Source organism: Gobio gobio (assembly GCF_949357685.1).
Source record: "Gobio gobio genome assembly, chromosome: 22".
Taxonomy (NCBI): Eukaryota; Metazoa; Chordata; class Actinopteri; order Cypriniformes; family Gobionidae; genus Gobio; species Gobio gobio.
The window spans coordinates 22,446,709-22,466,469 of record NC_137118.1 but is presented as its reverse complement, the minus strand read 5'-3'; the positions used below and the strand labels follow the sequence as shown (position 1 = coordinate 22,466,469).

The 19,761-nt window shown below is 37.8% G+C and overlaps 1 protein-coding gene across 2 annotated transcripts in view; it reads left to right on the top strand.

The window, feature by feature from the left end:
• lpar1 (lysophosphatidic acid receptor 1) overlaps positions 1–19,761 on the top strand; it is a 33,131-nt gene that overhangs the window by 9,206 nt on the left and 4,164 nt on the right. For both annotated transcript variants that reach the window (XR_013815571.1, XM_079804555.1), the window contains exon 2: positions 6,239–6,994. Coding sequence is in view for 1 of the 2 variants with exons in the window: in XM_079804555.1 (XP_079660681.1) it covers positions 6,256–6,994 (739 nt within the window). In the remaining variant the exon portion in view is untranslated. The remainder of the gene's footprint in view (positions 1–6,238; positions 6,995–19,761) is intronic.

The window sequence follows — 19,761 nt, the reverse complement described above, 5'->3', positions numbered from 1 at the left end:
TTTAGCCGAGTGCACTCCAATCACCATGCTACCACAGCTGAACAATCAGGTTTCAGAAATAGGATCAGAAATGAAGTTAGAGGCAGTAGTTAAAGTAGTTCTTTCCTTCCACCATAATAGAAGACATGAATGGTGGCTCTCCATTCGTTTTCTGATGTGACCTATATGATGAGTCAATATGACGTGAAGAGCACCTTAGGATGCAACAATTGCCACGGACCAGTGCTTTGCTATTTAGCAGTTTGGCCATTTTTTGGTTTTGCTTACTTCTGCTTCCATGTTGTTCGGGTACTACTAACTTAGGGTCCGTTTGCACAACACCATTTTCAACTAAAAAACGTAAAACTTTTTATGTATTTTGGCCATTCATTTACACAAAAACCTTTGAAAACGGGTTTCAATGGCAAGTTTTTGAAAATGGTCTCTGTGTTATCAACAAAACGTGAATCTATTACATATTCAGTCTATAGTGTTTCATTGCCATCCAATGGCCAAGTAGCAGAATACAGAGTTTTTAGTCGTTTTCGCGGATCCATGTGAATGGGGATCCTTTTGACAATGTATCATCTGTACGCAGAAAACTCAAAGAAAAGAAATGTAAGCACATCATTGTCGTGTAAATGGCAATTTAGCAAGCTGGTTGGGTTTCAGGTTTAGGTGTCATCAGCTGGTTGGTAGAAGTGAGCTAGGTTATGTTTTCTCATTTCCTCAAGCATCTAGCGCTGATCTAAAATCTCAAGGCCAAAAAAGAAAACTAGACCGTGAAACTGCCCACAGTTCTCCGCAAACTGAACTTCATATCACACTCAAATTTCACACATTTTTGGTGCAGATTGTGGTTCAAGAACATCAAACCCTTTCTTCAGCTCAGTGTTTAGAGATCTGAAAAATATTTTGTTTGCGGGATCTGAAGCCCAACTTTAAACACGTGTTTGAGGATTGATGTTTCCAAAGAAATTAAGTAGGTTGTAGCTGGTACTTTGTTTTAAGCAATAACAAAGGAATTTGGTACTGCTTTTGTGTAATTCATTAAGTTCATCTATAATTTTATAGCCTGGGGCTGTACACAATAATTTTAACGCTATCTCACAACCAATTTGTTTGTATTTGTACAAGGTGGCCAATTCGTACAAATTTGTACGACCTCACTCCTATGAATTAGTATGATTTATCCATCACTGCAGTGATGGGTAGGTTTAGGTGCAGGGTTTGAGGTTAGGTCATTCGTACGAAAGCATACGAATTGACCAACTCGTCAAATACTTGCGATTTAGTAAAAATCGCACCAATTCGTACGACCTCACTCGTATGAATTTGTACGATTTGTCTATACGGCATGGGTAGGTTTAGTTGCAGGGTTTGAGGTTAGGTCATTCAAACTAAATCATACGAATTGACCAACTCGTCAAATATGTACGATTTAGCAAAAATCGCACCAATTCGTACAACCTCACTCGTATGAATTTGTACGAATTAGCCACCTCATAAAACATGTACGAATTGCCGTGAGATTGGGTTGATACTTTTGACTCTTGAGTATATTTTAAATCAATTAATTTGATTTATTTTTCCTGATTAGTACCTTTTAACTTTTACTTTGCTTAACATTTTTGTAAGTATTTTTTATTTATTTATATATGTATCTGTTTGCATAGACTGAAGCTGTCAGAGAATCATGTAATATAGGGACACTGTACAGTGTGCCCTTTAAGTGCACTCTGAACCAAATATTTGCAGGCTTGTATTAGCCTTAAAGCTACACTATGTAACTTTTCCGTCCACTAGAGGTCGCCTGTTCAAAACAAAGGCGTAGTTTGATGACGCCACGTTTGAGCGCAGAATCTTGGGACATGTGGTCTTCAGCTCACAGCCGGTGGAAAACAGTCAGGATAGGACTCGGTCAGAAATCATGTTCATGGATGCGATTATTAACATTACTGTAGTTTGAAGCAGAGCAGGACCGAGTGTTGTGGAGCTGAGCAAGGCCGCAGGAGCGATTGAAGAGCGGGACTGTTATTATGGCTAATCGCCGGCGGGACTTTTATTATGACACGGTTGCCGGCGCCACTTCCTCTTTTCCAGTCATTAGTATGAGGTAACGCAACTCTGTTTATCGTATTAGATATATCTGAGTGTGTTGAAAAGGAAGTTATGACGTTCGCCCGGCGGCTGCTATGACACTTGTTCACTCTGCAGTGAGAGTAAAGTGTTTCACTGAATAAAACCGGAAACCGAGGGTGACGCAGATATTACGCAATCGACAGGCGACTCCCTCACACGCATAGCTCACACGTCCCGGTTCCTTGGTAAAAATAGCAATTTCTCACGATTTACAAATAGTTGGAAACATTTGGGATATTCTAAGTACTCAACTGAACAAAATACATAACACTGGCCTAGTGGTTTCTGGATATTTTACTGCAAAAATCCTACATAGTTCACCTTTAAGGTGCTAGAGACCGTAGATGAAATGCCGTTTGCACATCTGCAAACGAGTCCAAATTAAACCTGAGGTTCAAGTCCACGGCACGAGAACATGTCAAAACAGATTCTATGGCACTTGTTGTTGAGAACAGGGTTTTGCTCTAGGGTAACAATTATGCGTGTAATGTTCAGAATGAAAAAAAACAACTTCCTCCCAAATTAGAAGCGTCTACTTGGGTAAAATGATGGCTGATATATTAATTTATAGTATTTTATATATTCAGTTAGCATAAACACTAGGTTGCACTTTATTTCGATGGTACAATTTAGACATTCTACTAACTATAAGTAACATTGCAACTACTTGTCAACTAACTCCCATTAGAGTATTATTTAGTAAACTATGAGGTTAGGTTAGGTGTAAGGATTTGGGTTGGTAGAATGAGTTGACATGTAGTTGCAAAGTTACTTAGTCAGTAGAATGTCTGTTGGGAGCATCAAAATAAAGTGTTAGCAGATATTAAGCAGACAGTCTACTAATACTCTAATGACTCTTAGTTGACATGTAGTTGCAAAGTTACTTATAGGGAGTAGAATGTATAAAGTGGAAAATGCAGAAATATAATGATTGTTCAGTAACACTTTATTTCGATGGCCCAAAGCAACTCACAAATGAGGAATACAACAGGAGTTTGGTTACATTATGTTATGTTGTTATGTTACATTACATTGCTACATTACAGTACATTATGTTAAGTTGTTACATTGTTACATTGTTATGTTACATTGTTACATTACGTCACATTGTATAACATTATGTTACATTACATTCATTTTAATCGAGAGCCTTGCCTGTAGCCTATTTGACACATAGGGCCAGATTTACTAAACAGGGCAAATTAGCGTGGGAACGCAATTCCATAAAAGGGCTAATGGGAGTGGACATTTCTGTGTGTGATCTATGGACGATGCGCAAATTAAAGAACATAGATGCAACCGGATCATTTCTGACCAGCGCAATCTACCCGTTAGCGTCTGGTTTAAGACTTACTTTTTTTGACACCTGTTAATTGATGAGTGTAAACCTTTGTAAATCACCTCACGGGATTAATTTAAATACTCTCCTCCCATAATGTTGCGCCTTAAAGGGAAACTCCTACAAATGCATATGCAATGCCGCAAAAAGAATAAATCCTGACAGTAGTTTTTTTTAACGCCAAAAGAGGGTTTGCACTGGCGCAAGCTGTTCGTGAATCTGGCTCATAATCTCTTGTAATACTGCATATTTTTAGTGCAGAATTAAGATAAAATAAAGTGTAAGTTGATGTAGTTACATTGTACTTACTCAAATAAGTACTGAGTAATATTAATTAACTACATGTACTTTCTATAAAGTTACGATTAGGGTTAGGTTTTGGTTTAGGCTCAATTTATGCTTCATTTACTGTCATTACTATAGTAAGTATCCACCACTGCTTTACCTGAGTTCCTTATTCATCCTCCTCCTTGTTAACAGCTTTCAGATGCCTGCCAAATTATGGGCATAAATTTGCAACATTTGGGTCTAAATCACTTTGGAGTATTGCCTCACAGAGCCTATGCACTAATGCGAACAATTTATTCTTTGTAATAATCAAGTTTCATTGTTTTTTTTTTTGATAGGATGGGTGCAGAACAATGCCTGTATTGTAATTTCAGTCGGGCAGGGGACCAATACTGAAATAAATCAAGACTGGTGCTGTTGCTCGTTCCCTAACCTCATTCTCAAAGTTTCCCTGCACAGTATCTATATTGCACAGTACTGTTTGCTTGTGATGCCATTTAATTTACAGGATTAAGATAATGGTCTTATTTGAACTCTTATATTTTTTTAGATATGCTTCCAAGATTGTCATTAATATGTAAATGATTGCACAGGCCCATTCAGTGTTGGATGTATTGAAAAACCATAATGGTGCCAAAAAAGCATGTTGACACTTGAACCATGTTTTAAAAAATTTAATTGTTAAAAGGCATTATTTCAAGAAGAAAAATAATTTCAGAGAAAAGCTCATTTGGGTGAATCAACTGGCAAATTAGTACTTTCTAAACAAAAAACAGTTTGAAATAAGTGTTTACTTTCACATGTTTCCTTGAGTAACAGTCTAGCACTGTTGTTTTAGCAGGAGATACAGAAGAACCATGACGATACAATGTTATCAAATGCACTCAGCCAAGGCCTTTCTGGAATTTCCTTCTCACTGTCTTTATCCATTGAGGATGGGTTCTACAACAGTGCTGGAACTGTGGCTTTGAGCATTGCTTCAGCTGAGAGAGGAAGTTCAGAGACATTTGTGCACAGACTGCTCTTGTTCATTGCCTTTAGTTTAGTGAGATCAGAGGCCTGAGGCTATATGATAAAACACATTGACACACAATGACAGGATCTGTCTGTCTGTCTCCCAGCACTATGGACCAATGTGTGGTGATGATAGCTTTAGAAGTACACAATAACTGTGGAAAGGTCATCCACTCTCGCTTGGCATTTGAATTCTAAACAATTGATAGCATGCTGAGCCTGAGATAGCTACATGTGAGCTGAAAGAAATGTCTGTTTTAAAGTTTTGGTAATGGCTAAAAAGAAATGGTCCTATTGAGAATTGTTCAATATTTATTTTATCATAGACCTTATGATATTCAATGCAGCCAGGTTTTCAAACACAACCTGAAACACTTATTCACTTACATGTTGTTCAACTTTCTTCTGTGGAAAACAAAGTGTATATTTTTTGAGAATACCCTGGTCACACTTTTAGTGAAAGTGAATACAATTGAAATCAGCATCACTTGTATGGCTTTGGAAAACTTTGACGACCAGGTTCTCAAGTTCTGGTTCAATGATCATATGTCTTCAGAAGACTTTTGATATAGTGCACAACTGATATGAACCACTCTTAATAGTATTTTGCATGATTTTTAAGGATTAAAAGCCCTATTCTCTATCTATTGTAATTGCTGGCAAAATAGCAACCAGTAGTGGATTACTCAGAATTTATGTTTTGGTTAATGATGACCAATGTTTCCAAAAGTAAACCATTAATAGCTCATTGTTGAATTTTAAAGGTTGAATAACTTTAAATATTTAGACATACTGTAGACATGTTACCACAATGACTCTTAAACAATAATGATGCCCTGCTGAACTTCACTGATTACTTTCTTACACATAATAAGGGTCAATTATCTTGCAATGCCCAAATGAGGCCTATTTCCTGTGCTGGGTGTTTAGGGAGGAAGAATCGGCCAATTCAGTCCTGCACTGATGTGTTTAATAGTTTTAAAAGTTAGAATCCCAAGCTACAGACTACCATTCTACCCCCCCCCCCCCTCCCCCCCCCCTGTGTTTAGACGGCTTTTCCTGGTCAACATTATGAGTTAACATTCTAATAAAACAGGACCAGATGGAAACTGCATGCTAAAAAGCTGATTTGTGAAACATCTCACTGGATTCTGGACATACTGTTGAGTTAAATGAACTGTTACACGCTGTTGAGAGGTTTATTACCGGTTAATTTCTATGGATGTGCCATGCATTTTAAATGCTTGTCTGCACTGTCACAAAAAAATACATCAACGCTTTATTTCAGAATAATGATAATTTTGCTTATGGCTCTAAATCAATTAGCCTCAATGCATGTGGGTGGCAAGTCTACTGTGTATCATCAATGTGAAATTACATGCCATAAATTATGCAAAACATTAAGCCATATGTGACCTTTCATTAGATTTCAAATAATGCTGAAGCTTTGACATCTTCTTTTTTATCTTTTTTCAGAAACATAACCTTTCAGGATGGATGACGGACAATGCTACTACAACGAAACCATAGCCTTTTTTTACAATCGTAGTCAGAAGTATCTGGCCACAGAATGGAACGCCGTAAGCAAGCTAGTGATGGGACTTGGGATTACAGTATGTATTTTTATTATGTTGGCTAACCTGCTGGTGATGGTGGCCATCTACATCAACCGCCGATTTCATTTTCCAATCTACTATCTAATGGCTAACCTAGCAGCTGCGGACTTCTTTGCGGGACTTGCCTATTTCTACTTGATGTTTAACACGGGACCCAATACGAGAAGGCTTACAGTCAGCACGTGGTTGCTCCGTCAAGGCCTCATCGATACAAGCCTAACAGCCTCAGTTGCTAACTTGTTAGCTATAGCCATTGAGCGCCATATAACTGTGTTCCGCATGCAGCTCCATACCCGCATGAGCAATCGACGAGTAGTTGTAGTTATCGTCATCATCTGGACCATGTCTATCGTCATGGGCGCCATTCCTAGCGTGGGCTGGAACTGCATCTGTGCCATAGATACTTGCTCCAACATGGCCCCCCTCTACAGCAACTCCTACTTGGGCTTCTGGGCCATCTTCAACCTGGTGACCTTCGTGGTGATGGTGGTTCTTTACGCCCACATATTTATGTACGTACGTCAGCGAACCATGAGGATGTCCCGGCACAGCTCAGGTCAACGGCGGAACAGGGATACTATGATGAGCTTGCTGAAAACGGTCGTGATTGTGTTGGGTAAGTTGTGATTTCATTCAGTGTTTCGTCATTAGTACTTTAGGCCTGGAGGGCCAACGTCCCTGCTGAAAAATCCAGCATGAATTCCATGTTATTGAGCTGGTGTAGCAGGTCCAACAGCAACCAGCATACCATGCTGGTCCCAGCATGCAAAACATACCTTATGCTGTTGATGCTGTTGCTGGATTTTTCAGCAGGGGTCCTCCAGGAGCAGGATTGGACACCCCTGCTTTAGCATGTAGACCCTGAGTCCAACCCTGCTCTTGGTCAGCCAACACCCTGCAGAGTTCAGTTCCAACCCTGATACAGCACACTTACCTGTTATTTTCAAGTAATCTTGAAGAACACGGTTATCTGGTTCAGGTGTGTTTGACTGGGGTTGGAACTAAACTGCAGGATGGAAGCACTCCTGGATCAGGGTTGGACACCCCTGATATAGATTACCTCAGTGCTAACAGACACACACAGACAAAAAATAAATAAATTGTAAGGCATTTGAAGACATTTTCATTATTTTGGATTTCAAGATTTTAGTAATTGGTTCCTTTTGGTCATATAAAGCAATATGAAATGGTGTGTCCAAAATTAAAGGTACTACATTTGATGAGGAAAACACATTTTTTTTTAAAAAATCATTAAAAACTCATTTAAAAAGTATGAATGAATGTGTGCAGTATGAATGAAATCTGGATGTACGTACTTCATCCCTCGTGTTGTCACTGTCATGTGACCTACCAGCAGGCCCATCGCAAGGGGATCTACTGTAAAAAACAGTTCTGTAACTGGACTGCGCACATATCTTTTTGAAATTATGTTCTGAATTATGAATTGGTTAAACGCATTGAATCCACTCACATTCGTTTGGACTGCTCTCTCACTGAATCTTCTGATGTGATTTACAGTCAGTAAAACAAACAGACAGTATCGAGAGAACATCCAATTGTTGTTTGTTTCAGTTGTTTTCCTCTGTGAACATGCGCTAAATGGATGTCTGACAATTTTGTCGCTTTTTTGAGTTTTCAGATTTAAAAACGTTTAAAACGTCTAGAGATACAGTAGGCTACACTCGTTCTGATGAACCTTTGCTCTCACTGATGGTCCGAAAGGTGCGTATTAGTTAGGCTATATGCTTATTCTTTTTAGCAGTAAATAAAAAACCCTTTGTGCATCCCGTCAGATGAAATCCTGCAGGCGCCAGTGCTTTCTCCGTCCAGTAAATGCACATCCTTGAATGAGCTTTCTAGAGTATTTACTTGAACTTCTTAGGTAATATATTTTGTTTGACCCATTTCAAAGGCTGAATTTAAAATGGACTGAATAAAGCTCGATATGCAGTCTCACTTTTAGCCATCTTTGAACTATTATAGTATTTCGAAGGACAAAACATGAACTTTAACTATTGGCTTTACATACTTTTGGCCTACTTTTTTATGAATACTACGGATTTGGACATTATTTTAAGTACTATATAGTTGGGAAGTAGGTGTATTCGAACGCAAGAATTTGTATATGACATGTGTCCAGTGTGGGTCATTTCTCACACTATTGTAATTGCAGATTGATTAAACATACATAAAAATAGCTATAATATCCTTTATTATGATCTTAAGCAGATGGCCTAAAACCACAATGACTTGTTCAACAAACAAACTGTCCCCACTGATATTTAATTTTATTTTGAAATGTTGGGAAAAATCATAAAGGTCAATACTCTTGACTAGTAAATCTTTGCAGAAATAATACATGAAACAATCATTAATCCTTTTTTGGTCTACCGCATTGTGGATATGAGCATCATGGAGCCAAATTTCATATGATCTCTGAGAATCTATCCTTTAATGATGTCACTGTGACATGGAAATTTGCTCTGGGGATCAATAAATTCTCTCCAATTGCTGTTCACACTCATTGCTTTGTTTTGGCAATATTCCATTTGTCCACTTCCTGTCAAGGGAGATCCTTTAATGATAATAAACAAAATTACACACCAGGCTCCAAGTTGTGGTTCAAAATCACCAAGAGTCCATACATATATAAGCAGCTTTAAATAAATTCTAGTTATATGTTACGCTTCACTCTATTGTGCCAACTTCTAGTCGACGAACAATGTAGCCCTTGAGTAGACTACAGCTGAGGGACCGTCATAGGTCTAGCGGCCAGTTCCACTGTTTGCCTTGCACTGCTTCAGTGTCATGCCTCGCCGGCTCCCCCAGTGAAGCCTGGCCTGGAAAAAAGGAAGCCAGTCATGGTGCTGCATCCCGCTGCACAAGCACTGTGCAGGAAACAGTACTGTTGTTGTTTGGACCGGGCAGAGCTTGTCTCGAACCTCTGGGGAGGATGGAAAGTAAGGGGTCTGGATGAAAGCATGGTTTGTAGACTGTGATCTCACCCTGGAGATAATAGATGTACCTTATTGTTCGAATATAAGACAACCCTGAATATAAGACGACCCCCCCTTTTGGAAAAAAGCTTTTTGAAGACCAAATCTTGTCTTTAAACATTGGGACCGCCAGGGGGTAAAATTTACCCATGGCTGTTTTTCAAATGTAGGCTACATAACAGATAAAATATCCAAGTCTCCCAGTCACTGACTTTTACTAAAATTGTGTTATTTACAATAACGTATGTTTAAAATTGTTTAGATAAAACCAGATTAAAAAACGAGGCATTTATACCTAAAACCGCCAGGAGGTCAAATGTACCCCTATATAATTTCTTTATTTTCACGCTGTGTTTGATCAACGTGTGTAGGCTTACTGTAGACAGTCACACAACGCACGTTCAAATGAAGAATTGCCTACTCATACTTGTTCAAACTTTGGATTAATTATTTATTGTTGTTTTGCTATTTTATTGTGTATTGTTTGCTGCTGTGTTGCTATTCAAGTCTGTCTGTTTCCTGAAGATATTTTTTTTCCAATCTATGATGCAAGGGAAAAAAAAAAGAAGTATGATGATGCCAAGTTTATTGGTGTTGTTCTCATATTTAAATTATAAATGATACAACTAAACAAATTAATAATTAATTAGTTGAAACTCTGCGCTTGAGTTTGTCATTGCATCTTACACCCAATGCAACAAAATGTGCTGTATGTGTCAGATCTCGATCAGAGTAACCGCGCACCACTGGTATATAGTCCTTAGTTTCCTGTCAGTTGTTATCTTTGTTTTTTTATACAGAGTCATCATGTTTGAGTTTGCCTTGGATCATTCTCGTTCTTGTCATAATTGTCTTGTTTTGGTTATGTTAAATAAACATAGGAAATGATAAACTAGGAACAACAGAAATGTTATAGGTGGACTTCAGGAAACAAAATCAAAGGCTAAAGTGTAGAATACAGCCTTTTAAAGATAAAGCATCTATTTTCCTGCTCTGTTTGTATTAAAGTTCATTGTTATTTCCAAAAATTCTCTTTAGTGCACTACACTCACCATATCCGTTAATTATAAATTACTTGAGCTTGTTCTGTCAGACCAGGTTGCTTGTTTTTCAAGTAAGATCGGGAAACACTGATGTCCACTGTCACATCACTGCAAAAAGTACCGCTACAATTTCAGGGTTTCATGTTCTATTCACTAAAAAGAACTTTCCAGGAAACAATGAGACTCTGCTTCTCCCCACACTGTTACAAATAACTTCCACAAGCTAAAATGAAATCAGTTGTTACTTCTCAAAGGCATGATTCATCCATTGTTGAGAGTTACTCAAGGGCGTATGAAGTATATTTGAATAACATAGTTACAGTGATGACGAAATCATTGGATCAGTTTCCGTTCCTCAAGAAAACAAGACATTGGGACTGTGGTGTAAAACAGCAGGGTGTTTCATTCTGAATACATTTTGCCAGTGTTGAATTTTTATTTCCCTGGCCATTGTTTCTTGCCTTATCAGCATTATTGGACCACATGACAAACTCGGATATGCTTACATGGCATACAGATAATTTTGAAAAATATACTCAGTGTTTCTTTTTCCCCTCATCCTAGTTTCTTGAAGGCAGTGACCAGCTCTGAAATAAAAAACAAACATAGATTATGATAAGCTGACCAGTGCATTTATCTTGCGAAAATATGTTGTTGATTTTACTGGCATCTTGCCCCTTGTGAATCTCAGAAACTGCCATAATCGTAATTCATGAGAAGTGTAAACATTACAACCCATGAAGCAGCAATGATTTCATGGTTATGGAATATCAGCATAGCTGAAGAAATCACCCTTTTAATGAGTGGTTGATAAAAAGATATTTCAGACATGAACAACAAACAATTATCATAACTTATGCAAGTGATGGCTTGAAAATCAGCTTTCCATTCATAATTCAACCATGACGTCTATAAAAAAAAATTACATTCACATCTTAACCCGATTCACTTCCTTATGGCACAGAATAAAACTTCATAACTCACAACTGTTACAACCACTCATGAAAATATTGGCTCAAAGAGAAGAGAGGTTTACGTAACATAAACAAGAACGCGTAGGCGTAGAAATCAATCAAACGCGTAGAAATCAATCAAATCTATTTATTCACTCACTCATAACAGACATTACAGTAAGAACGAACATATCAACCAAGTAAAGAATCTGACAAAACGGACAACATCTAACAAAAGTTGAACAAACAACAGTTAAATAGTTATAAAGACACCAAACAAAGAAGACACGGACACAGATCAACCTACCGACAGTAACACAATTGAGAGTTTATATCACGTTTTTCTGAGAAATAAAGTCAGAATTGGGAGATTTAAACAGGCAATTGCAAGGAAAAAAAGTCTAAATTGTAGATTGAAAAATTGCAATCTTAAATTGTGAGATTAAAAATTGCAATTACCTTTTTAATTGTTTTCATTCAGTGGCGGAAACAAGTTTACCTACTTCCATAATGACTTTTCTCAACAACAAAAAACTAAACAAAAAAAACTGTCATCTAATACTGAATAAACACCATAAAATATCAGTTGAGTTTCAAACTGTTTTTTTTTTATTTATTTTTTTAATAAAAGCATAGACTTAAAGGGATAGTTCACCCAAAAAGGAAAATTCTGTCATTAATTACTCACCCTCATGTCGTTCCAAACCTGTGCTAGAACGAAATTGTTGAATAAAGTCATTATTTTTGTTTGTTTTTGCACACAAAAAGTATGCTTGTCGCTTCATAAAAGTACGATTGTCCCACTGTAGTCACATGGACTATTTTAACAATGTCTTTACTACCTTTCTGGACCTTGAAAGGAGGGGTCAGAGAGCTCTCGGATTTCATAAGAAATATCTTAATTTGTGTTCAGAAGATGAACAAAGGTCTTACGGGTTGTTGAATGACATGAGGGTGAGTAATTCATTTTTGGGTGAACTATCCCTTTAGTAAGGAGGATTCTGGCAGACTTCATTGTAAATATCCGATGAAATATGGTCTAAATGAGCCGATTCCCCAGAAATTTGTAGGAAAAGCTAACTGAGCTGGGAGGGGCAGAACAAATGTCTGTGCTTTTGCTAAATCCTTCAGTCCTGAATCTGCTGTTAACTATGCAAAGTATGCACTAAGCACTTCCACAGGTGTTGCTATCTCACTGAGTTCCCATCAACCTCTTGCTAATGTTGCATATTTCTGACCACAAACATTTGGCCATGTGTTGTCGAGTTTGCCATAAAAAATGATAGCACTTGTTTTGCTTAGATAACTTGTACTCGTGGGTGGTTAATGTTGATGGACACTGATTAGTTCTGCATTCTAGATTTTTTAAGATGACATGTTTGTTGAATTTGCGTCAAGGTTTGTCATATGACGGTAAACCATGCAGTGTTGTAAGCAGCAGATAGTGGCTGTAAAATTACTAAACAAATCTCAGTGTATTTAATAGTTGCCATATCAAGAAAAAAAATTTACACTGTATTAATGAAACAAAACCACATAATTGTACTAAACATGTGTTTAATAAATGTTAGAAAAAATAAATACTCAAGTGGATTTACACAAGCTGAGAAAGTCAGGTTGTGCGTTAGGTTGTGCCCTGCTCTCCCCTAGTACAATGATGTAACTTGCTGCGTAAACGTAGTAACTGTTGCACGTCTGCCGTTCCAACCATGCTGGTTCAACAATAGAACTGTTGTTAATGGCATCACACAGGTGGTGAGGTAATAAAATCTGATTAATCGGTTTGAGATCAAATTAATGTGGGATTATTGTCCACGGCATCTGTGGACTACTTTGATTGAATGTTTGATTCAATCACAGAAGTGCTTTCAGAATAATTCAAATCAATCATTTTTTTGACTTTTTTTAACTATTCATTATACGATTCATTCAAGTTCAAAACAGGAATACCTTTGTGAATTGGACGACACTGGACATGATGTATGCACATTTTTGCTTGTGGTCAGCGAAAACAACACAATAATGTTTTATCTTTGCTTCATTTTATGGTTCCTGGCCCTTTGAACTCTTTTAACTCTAACCCTTCGATTTTGAAGGTACAAAATCTGTCACTGGGGCAGTAACCTTTTAAAAGGTACACCTTTGTATCCTATTTTCCCCTTAAGGGTGCATATAGGCCACATTTAAATGACATGGTTCAAGTGACCCAATTTGGGTAAAAAGCACATGGATTCTGATATTGTCAGATCGGTTTCAGGCTTCTTTCATATGTGCAAATAAATCTGATATTAATCGGATACATACATTTAATCTGCCATGTAAGCGAACAGATCAAATATTCCCCTCGTCGACTCGTATGTCATTGAAAAAGTGACGGTGGTTAATGACGTCAACTCAGGTTGACACCAACCGCAATCACATGACTCTTTTCAGTGGCACAATGGAGTACGAAGGCTCAACCCTGTGGAGTCATCCTGAATTTTTATGTATTTTGAGCCTTTGGGGTGAAGAGACTTTTTCATCAATTTTATTTTTGACCTAAGCTTTTCCCGGTCAGTACGTCTTCCTTGGGTTGTTTCGACAGGTGTATAGTGTAGATATGGATATATGCAGATATGGGTCACTTTTAAAAGATGACAGCTGGTCGTCAACATTTTTTTATATAGTCAATGAATCGGAATAGGGCATCAAGACCTGCAGTGTAAATGTTGCCTAAGTACCTTAAAGGTACATATTAGAATCTTTTGAAAGGGTACCATCCCAGTGACAGCTGTTGTACCCAGTGTTGAATTAATTATTTTATCATGATAGATGTTTTGACTGTTTTTTATTTTTGCAGTCATAGGGGTCATGCACACAAAACACATTTTGGTATTATGTTGCACTTCTTTTACTTTAAGCTCCTCGAATAGAGAATGAAATATCATGTGCAAGATACTCCAAAAGTCCAATGGTCCAAGACGTCTGTCTAGAGCTTGTTTATATAGAAAATCAATGCAAGATCAGTGGTGTGGAATGCAAAATCGCGTTCTGCATCAATCGCCCCTTGACGAGATTCTAGAACTCTCCAGCGCCAACTAAACACACTAAAATATATAGTGGTTATTATTGTGTTGTAGGTCACACTTTAGATTAAGATCCAATTCTCTCTATTAACTATTAACTGTGAATTTTGTCTTAATAAACTCCTAATTTCTGCTTATTAAAGATGCACTATGTAACTTTTCCGTCCACTAGAGGGCGCCTATTCAAAACAAAGGCTTAGTTTGATGACGCCAAGTTTGAGCACAGAATCTTCGGACATGTGGTCTTCTCCTCACAGCCGGTGGAAAAGACTTGGGATAGGACTCGGGCAGAAATCATGTTCATGGATGCGATTATTAACGTTACTGTAGTATGAAGCAGAGTGTTGTGGGAGCTGAGCAAGGCCGCAGGAGCGATTGTTAATAAGAAGAGCGCAACATGCCTTGTGAGCAGCGGGACTTTTATTATGGAATAGTCGCCGGCGCCATTTCCACTTTTCCGGTCATGAGTATAAGGTAACGCAGCTCTGTTTATCATATTAGATACATCTGAGTTTGTTGAAAATTAAGTTATGACGCTACTCTGTGCGTTCGCTCGGCGGCTGCTATGACACTTGTTGCACACTGCAGGGAGAGTAAAGCGTTTCTGCAGAATAAAACCAGAAACCGATGGTAACGCAGATATGATGCCATTGACAGGCGACTCCCTTATACATCCCGGTTCCTTGGGTAAAATAGCAATTGTCTCACGATTTACAAATAGTTGGAAACATTTGGGATATTGTAAGTACTCAATTGAACAAAATACTGTATATAACACTGGCCTAGTGGTTTTTGGATATTTTACTGCAAACATTTTACATAGTGCACCTTTAATAGTTAGTAAGGTAGTTTTGTTGCGTTTAAGTTTAGGTGTGTTGGGTAGGATTAAGGGATGTAGAATATGGCCATGGAGAATAATCAATAATGTGTGCTAAATATGAGCCAATTTCCTTGTAATTTGAATGCTAATAAGCAACTCAATCAATCGCTTGACTTCTACTTTCAAGGCATGAAACCATGTTTTCCTTTATATAAGGCCAGTTCCTTGCCTTTGTCAAGGAAAGCCAAAAAATACTTCCTAGACAAACCCAATATTCATGTGACTTAGCAAAGTTATTTCGCCTCTGAACCTGAATCTCTTGCAGTGTTCGTCTGAACACCCCAGTCATTGTGCCTGATGGTGTTAATAACCCTTTGCGGAAGTAATAAATCGAAATCCTGCTCTAAGATGAAGCAAGGCTTTGAGCAGCTGCCAATTTAACTGCTTATTCAGCTTGTAAATGGAAGAGAGCTTTAATGGAGGGTGAGGGGATTCTTTATGGCCCTATTTGTACCTAACCAATATCCTGTAGTTATGACATGCAGAATGTAGATTGAAATAAACAATAAACCATATCTGGGTGCTTTTTTAAAATTAAATGTTCATTTGTAAGTGTGAAACCATGGAGCATTTGGGCATGATTCATTTTTGAGGTCCAACATACAAGGCTTTGACTGATACTGCCGTTTAGGATGACATCAGTCTAAACTTACTCAGTGTTAACTCGTCCACACCCATGGTATTGGCTTTCTTTGTGTGTCTATGAAGCACTGCGAGGAATACTTACCCCAAACACTCAGTTATCTATCAAACTAATTGCTTTTACATGAGACTCAGATTAAGGATATAGTGCATCTAATTATTACATCTAGTTGAAAGAGGAAATGTGTCTGGTGGTATCATGTCTCATTTATGCCACTTACAGAATCACTCAAAAGGGCTGAATTAAATCAAAATGGTGTTGTGGTGGATTAAATTCCAATTAAACCAATGTCGAATTTCATCCTAAATTAGATAACATAAATATTGCTTAACAAAATCTAGTAAAATGCTTCTGAGAGAGCATGACATCAGTAGACTTTCTGTATGCTATGTGAACAGCAGGCTAATAGATTGATATAGGCAAGACCGAATTATTTGAGTCCAAGTCAGGACCAAGACCAGACTCTGAATCCACATGCTCCCGAGTCCAACGGCTGACAAGGACTCGGAGTCCTGAACTCGACCAAGACCATCACATTTCTGGGATTTTTCTCTCTTCCAAAACAAGCTGATCCTCTGTTTCGAATTAGTTTTCTGAGCTGTTTGTGTAAAAGAAGCTCTCGATGCTGCTTCCATTCTCACAGCTGAACCCACAGTGAAGTGCTTGTGACGGAAATTGTCTTTGTTTCAAGTATATTTGTATTTAGAGATTCATTATTCTCAGAAGAACTATGAATCTGAAGTAGCATCAAGTTTCCGGGTAAAACAAACTGGACTTTTGGTTGCAGGGATCATTATTGAGGAAACTACAGTTTTGTCTTTGACGTTCAAAAGTATCAGAATCTCCCACTTCAAACACAGTTTTCAGTCCCCCTCTTTCACGTCTCTGGTGGGTTTGTTCAGAGAGAGCAAAACATGTGGCAAAGCCATGCTGGAAACAGCTTGCAGTTTATCTAACTGCTGAGAGTCTCCACATAACTTTCAAGTGATGTAAACCATTCAAGAGCAGCTGCGTTTGACTAAAAGAAAAGTAGTGCTTTTGCAAACGTATTTCTGTCTTGCAAAATAACAACTGTTGCCAAAATGTTATTTTTCAGTAAATATTTTTTGTTTGTCGAAGTCATGTTAGGTTAGATTCATAAGACAAAGGATATGAAAGGAGAAGTTTGGCACCAAGAAAATTTACTATAGGGATTTTTTTAAGCACTGGGATGCCTGCCTGCCCTTCTGTTAGTAATGGAAAAGCCATATATCCTCTGTCTTATATTATGAGATGTAGTCTCTGTCCAAAACTTAGGTTGCATCGGAAATTGCGTACTCTCTTGAGTAGGTACTTATCTTGAATAAGTAATTACTTTGCGACCGCTAAAAAGTACATTCTATTTAGTATGAATGTGTTTAGTTTGATCCGGGTACTCTTTGCCTACTTTTTTCACATACAGTTTTCCGCCTAAGCCTACCATATAGTAGGTAAGTATGCGATTTTGGATGCAGCAGTCTATTGCCTACATAGGAAACTACCTTTTAAGGCAGCATCCCTGAAGGAAACATTCAAACCCTGTCTTCACATGAAGCACATCCCAGCTAATAAAAAAAATTGACTGTTACGTAACTGCAACTTAATCTTGTGATCCAACTTTCGTTGTGGCGAAGTAACTAGTTACATTGTGTCACAACATAACTTTGTAACATCACAGATCAATAGTTGTGTGTTGGTAATCAGTTGGTCATTTTTATATAGATTTACTTTTGAATAGGTGGACATGTAGTATTTAACCTAATTTATGTCCTTATTTGCTCAACAGCTGTGAATGAGGGATGCAGACTCAAAGTGACTCATTTATTTTGAAAAACACACAAAAGTGTACGATAAAACACCCACATCATTAATAAAAACATAGGATAAACAGTGAAACATGAATAAAAGTATTCAATAGGTTCTGTGCTCAGCATTATAAACATATGCTATGCTAACGTAACATTTGCTAGTAGACATTTCAAATGATTCAGGAAAGGTATCATATAGGTATAAATATTAAAAAAGTACTCAAAGTAGACTGAGCGGTAATGTTACTTAACCAATCTGACGCAGTTGTTGAACTTTTTTGATATAACTGATGAGAAACAGCATAGGGCGCTTAACATGCAATGGGTTCAAAATCATTAGCATGTTGCTAAGCTAATGTTATGATACTCTAAAAAGAATAGAAATGGCTAAAATAGACCAGATTTAATTGAACTATGAATACTTTTCAGTATTTAAAAAAATCTATCACATCATCCCTTCCAACAGAAATATTATTCAAGTTAATTTTATTAGCCTAAGTAAAATTAAGTCAATTTTCCAAGTGTATATACTCATAAGTGAGTTGTAAGTGTACCATTTCAATACTTCTTGGGAATGAATTGGCCCACCTTTTAGTTTATAAATGCATACGTTCAAGTGTACTTTAAGTGTACGCAGTAACAGTGTTGTACTTTCAGTGTTGTAAACTTTGACTGCACAACTAGTTTCCATTGCGAGAGCTCTCATGTTAAAGGTGCAGTAAGCAATTTCTGAGAAACACTGTTGACATCTGAAACACACCCCTCGCTTCATTGCTCCGCCCCCCAAAATTCCCGATTCCCGAAAATCGCGCAAAGATCTCCTTATCATAGCTGAAGAGAAGCAAAATAAAGTGTTGCGACAAATAAAGTGAAGATGACAAGCAAACGACATAGGGAACATAAAAATATGTGCATACACAAGAGTATATACAAGCAAGAGTTGGTCATTATTCACCAGCAGTTCCAGACAAACAATGACACTCAAAACCAATTTTACTCACATACGGAGCAGAAACAACGCAACATCGGAGTCTGTTTCAGGCCTTCCCGCTGAGGTCTCTCAAGCACTGGAACGTTTTTCGTCCTAAAGCTCTTGCCTGATCATAACCCTTCTTTTTCCTTTGATATTCCTCTGAGCTTTTCACTTGTGTAATGTCTCTCAACCATCTCTCTTTCTACATTATTTCTTCAAATCTCCCTCTTGCTCTCTCTCCCCCATCATGAGTGGACACGCCCCCTGCTGTTGATTGGCTCACTCTCATACCTCCCCCATCATGATTTGACACGCCCCCTTACTGCTAATTGGCTACAAGTGTGTTGTGCTGTTCGACCTGTAGTGCGTTTCCCACAAGCATCGTTAGCCAACTATGGTCGCAAGTTCCGTCGTTATCAACATAGTTCAACCAGTCAGTGTTTCCCGAAACCGCCGTTCGAACGAACGTTCGCAAACAGCATTGCAAACTTGTGTGGTTGCAACGACAGCTCTCGACCTGTGGTTAGAAGCATAGTTTCTTGTTTGCATGACATGTGGACTTAATAAATCCTTATCTTGAGCAAAATAAGCAAGCTGGCATTCAGTACAACCTATATCTTTTATTTAGAATACATACAAATGTCATTAATGTCTTTTAGTTTGTCAAGAGATTTAAAGCACCGTTTTTGAAGAGTGCGCATGTGCGGACATGCTCTAGTACGTAAAAAAGAGCCTATTTGAATCTGGAAATAAAGCAAAATAACTGAGAAAAATTTGAATTATTCCTCAGGTGCCATATCCATAATGTGTAGCAAAAAATCTAGCATGAATTCGATCTCAAAATAATTTATTCAAAGCATTTATTATTCCACCACCTGCGTGACATCATTAACCAACGTGGTTGAACGACAGATTTGCGACAATACGGTTTCGGGAAACAGTCGTGACTAGCTAGTTGATTTCTTCAACGATGCATCATACTATGGTAGTTAAGCACTGAGTTA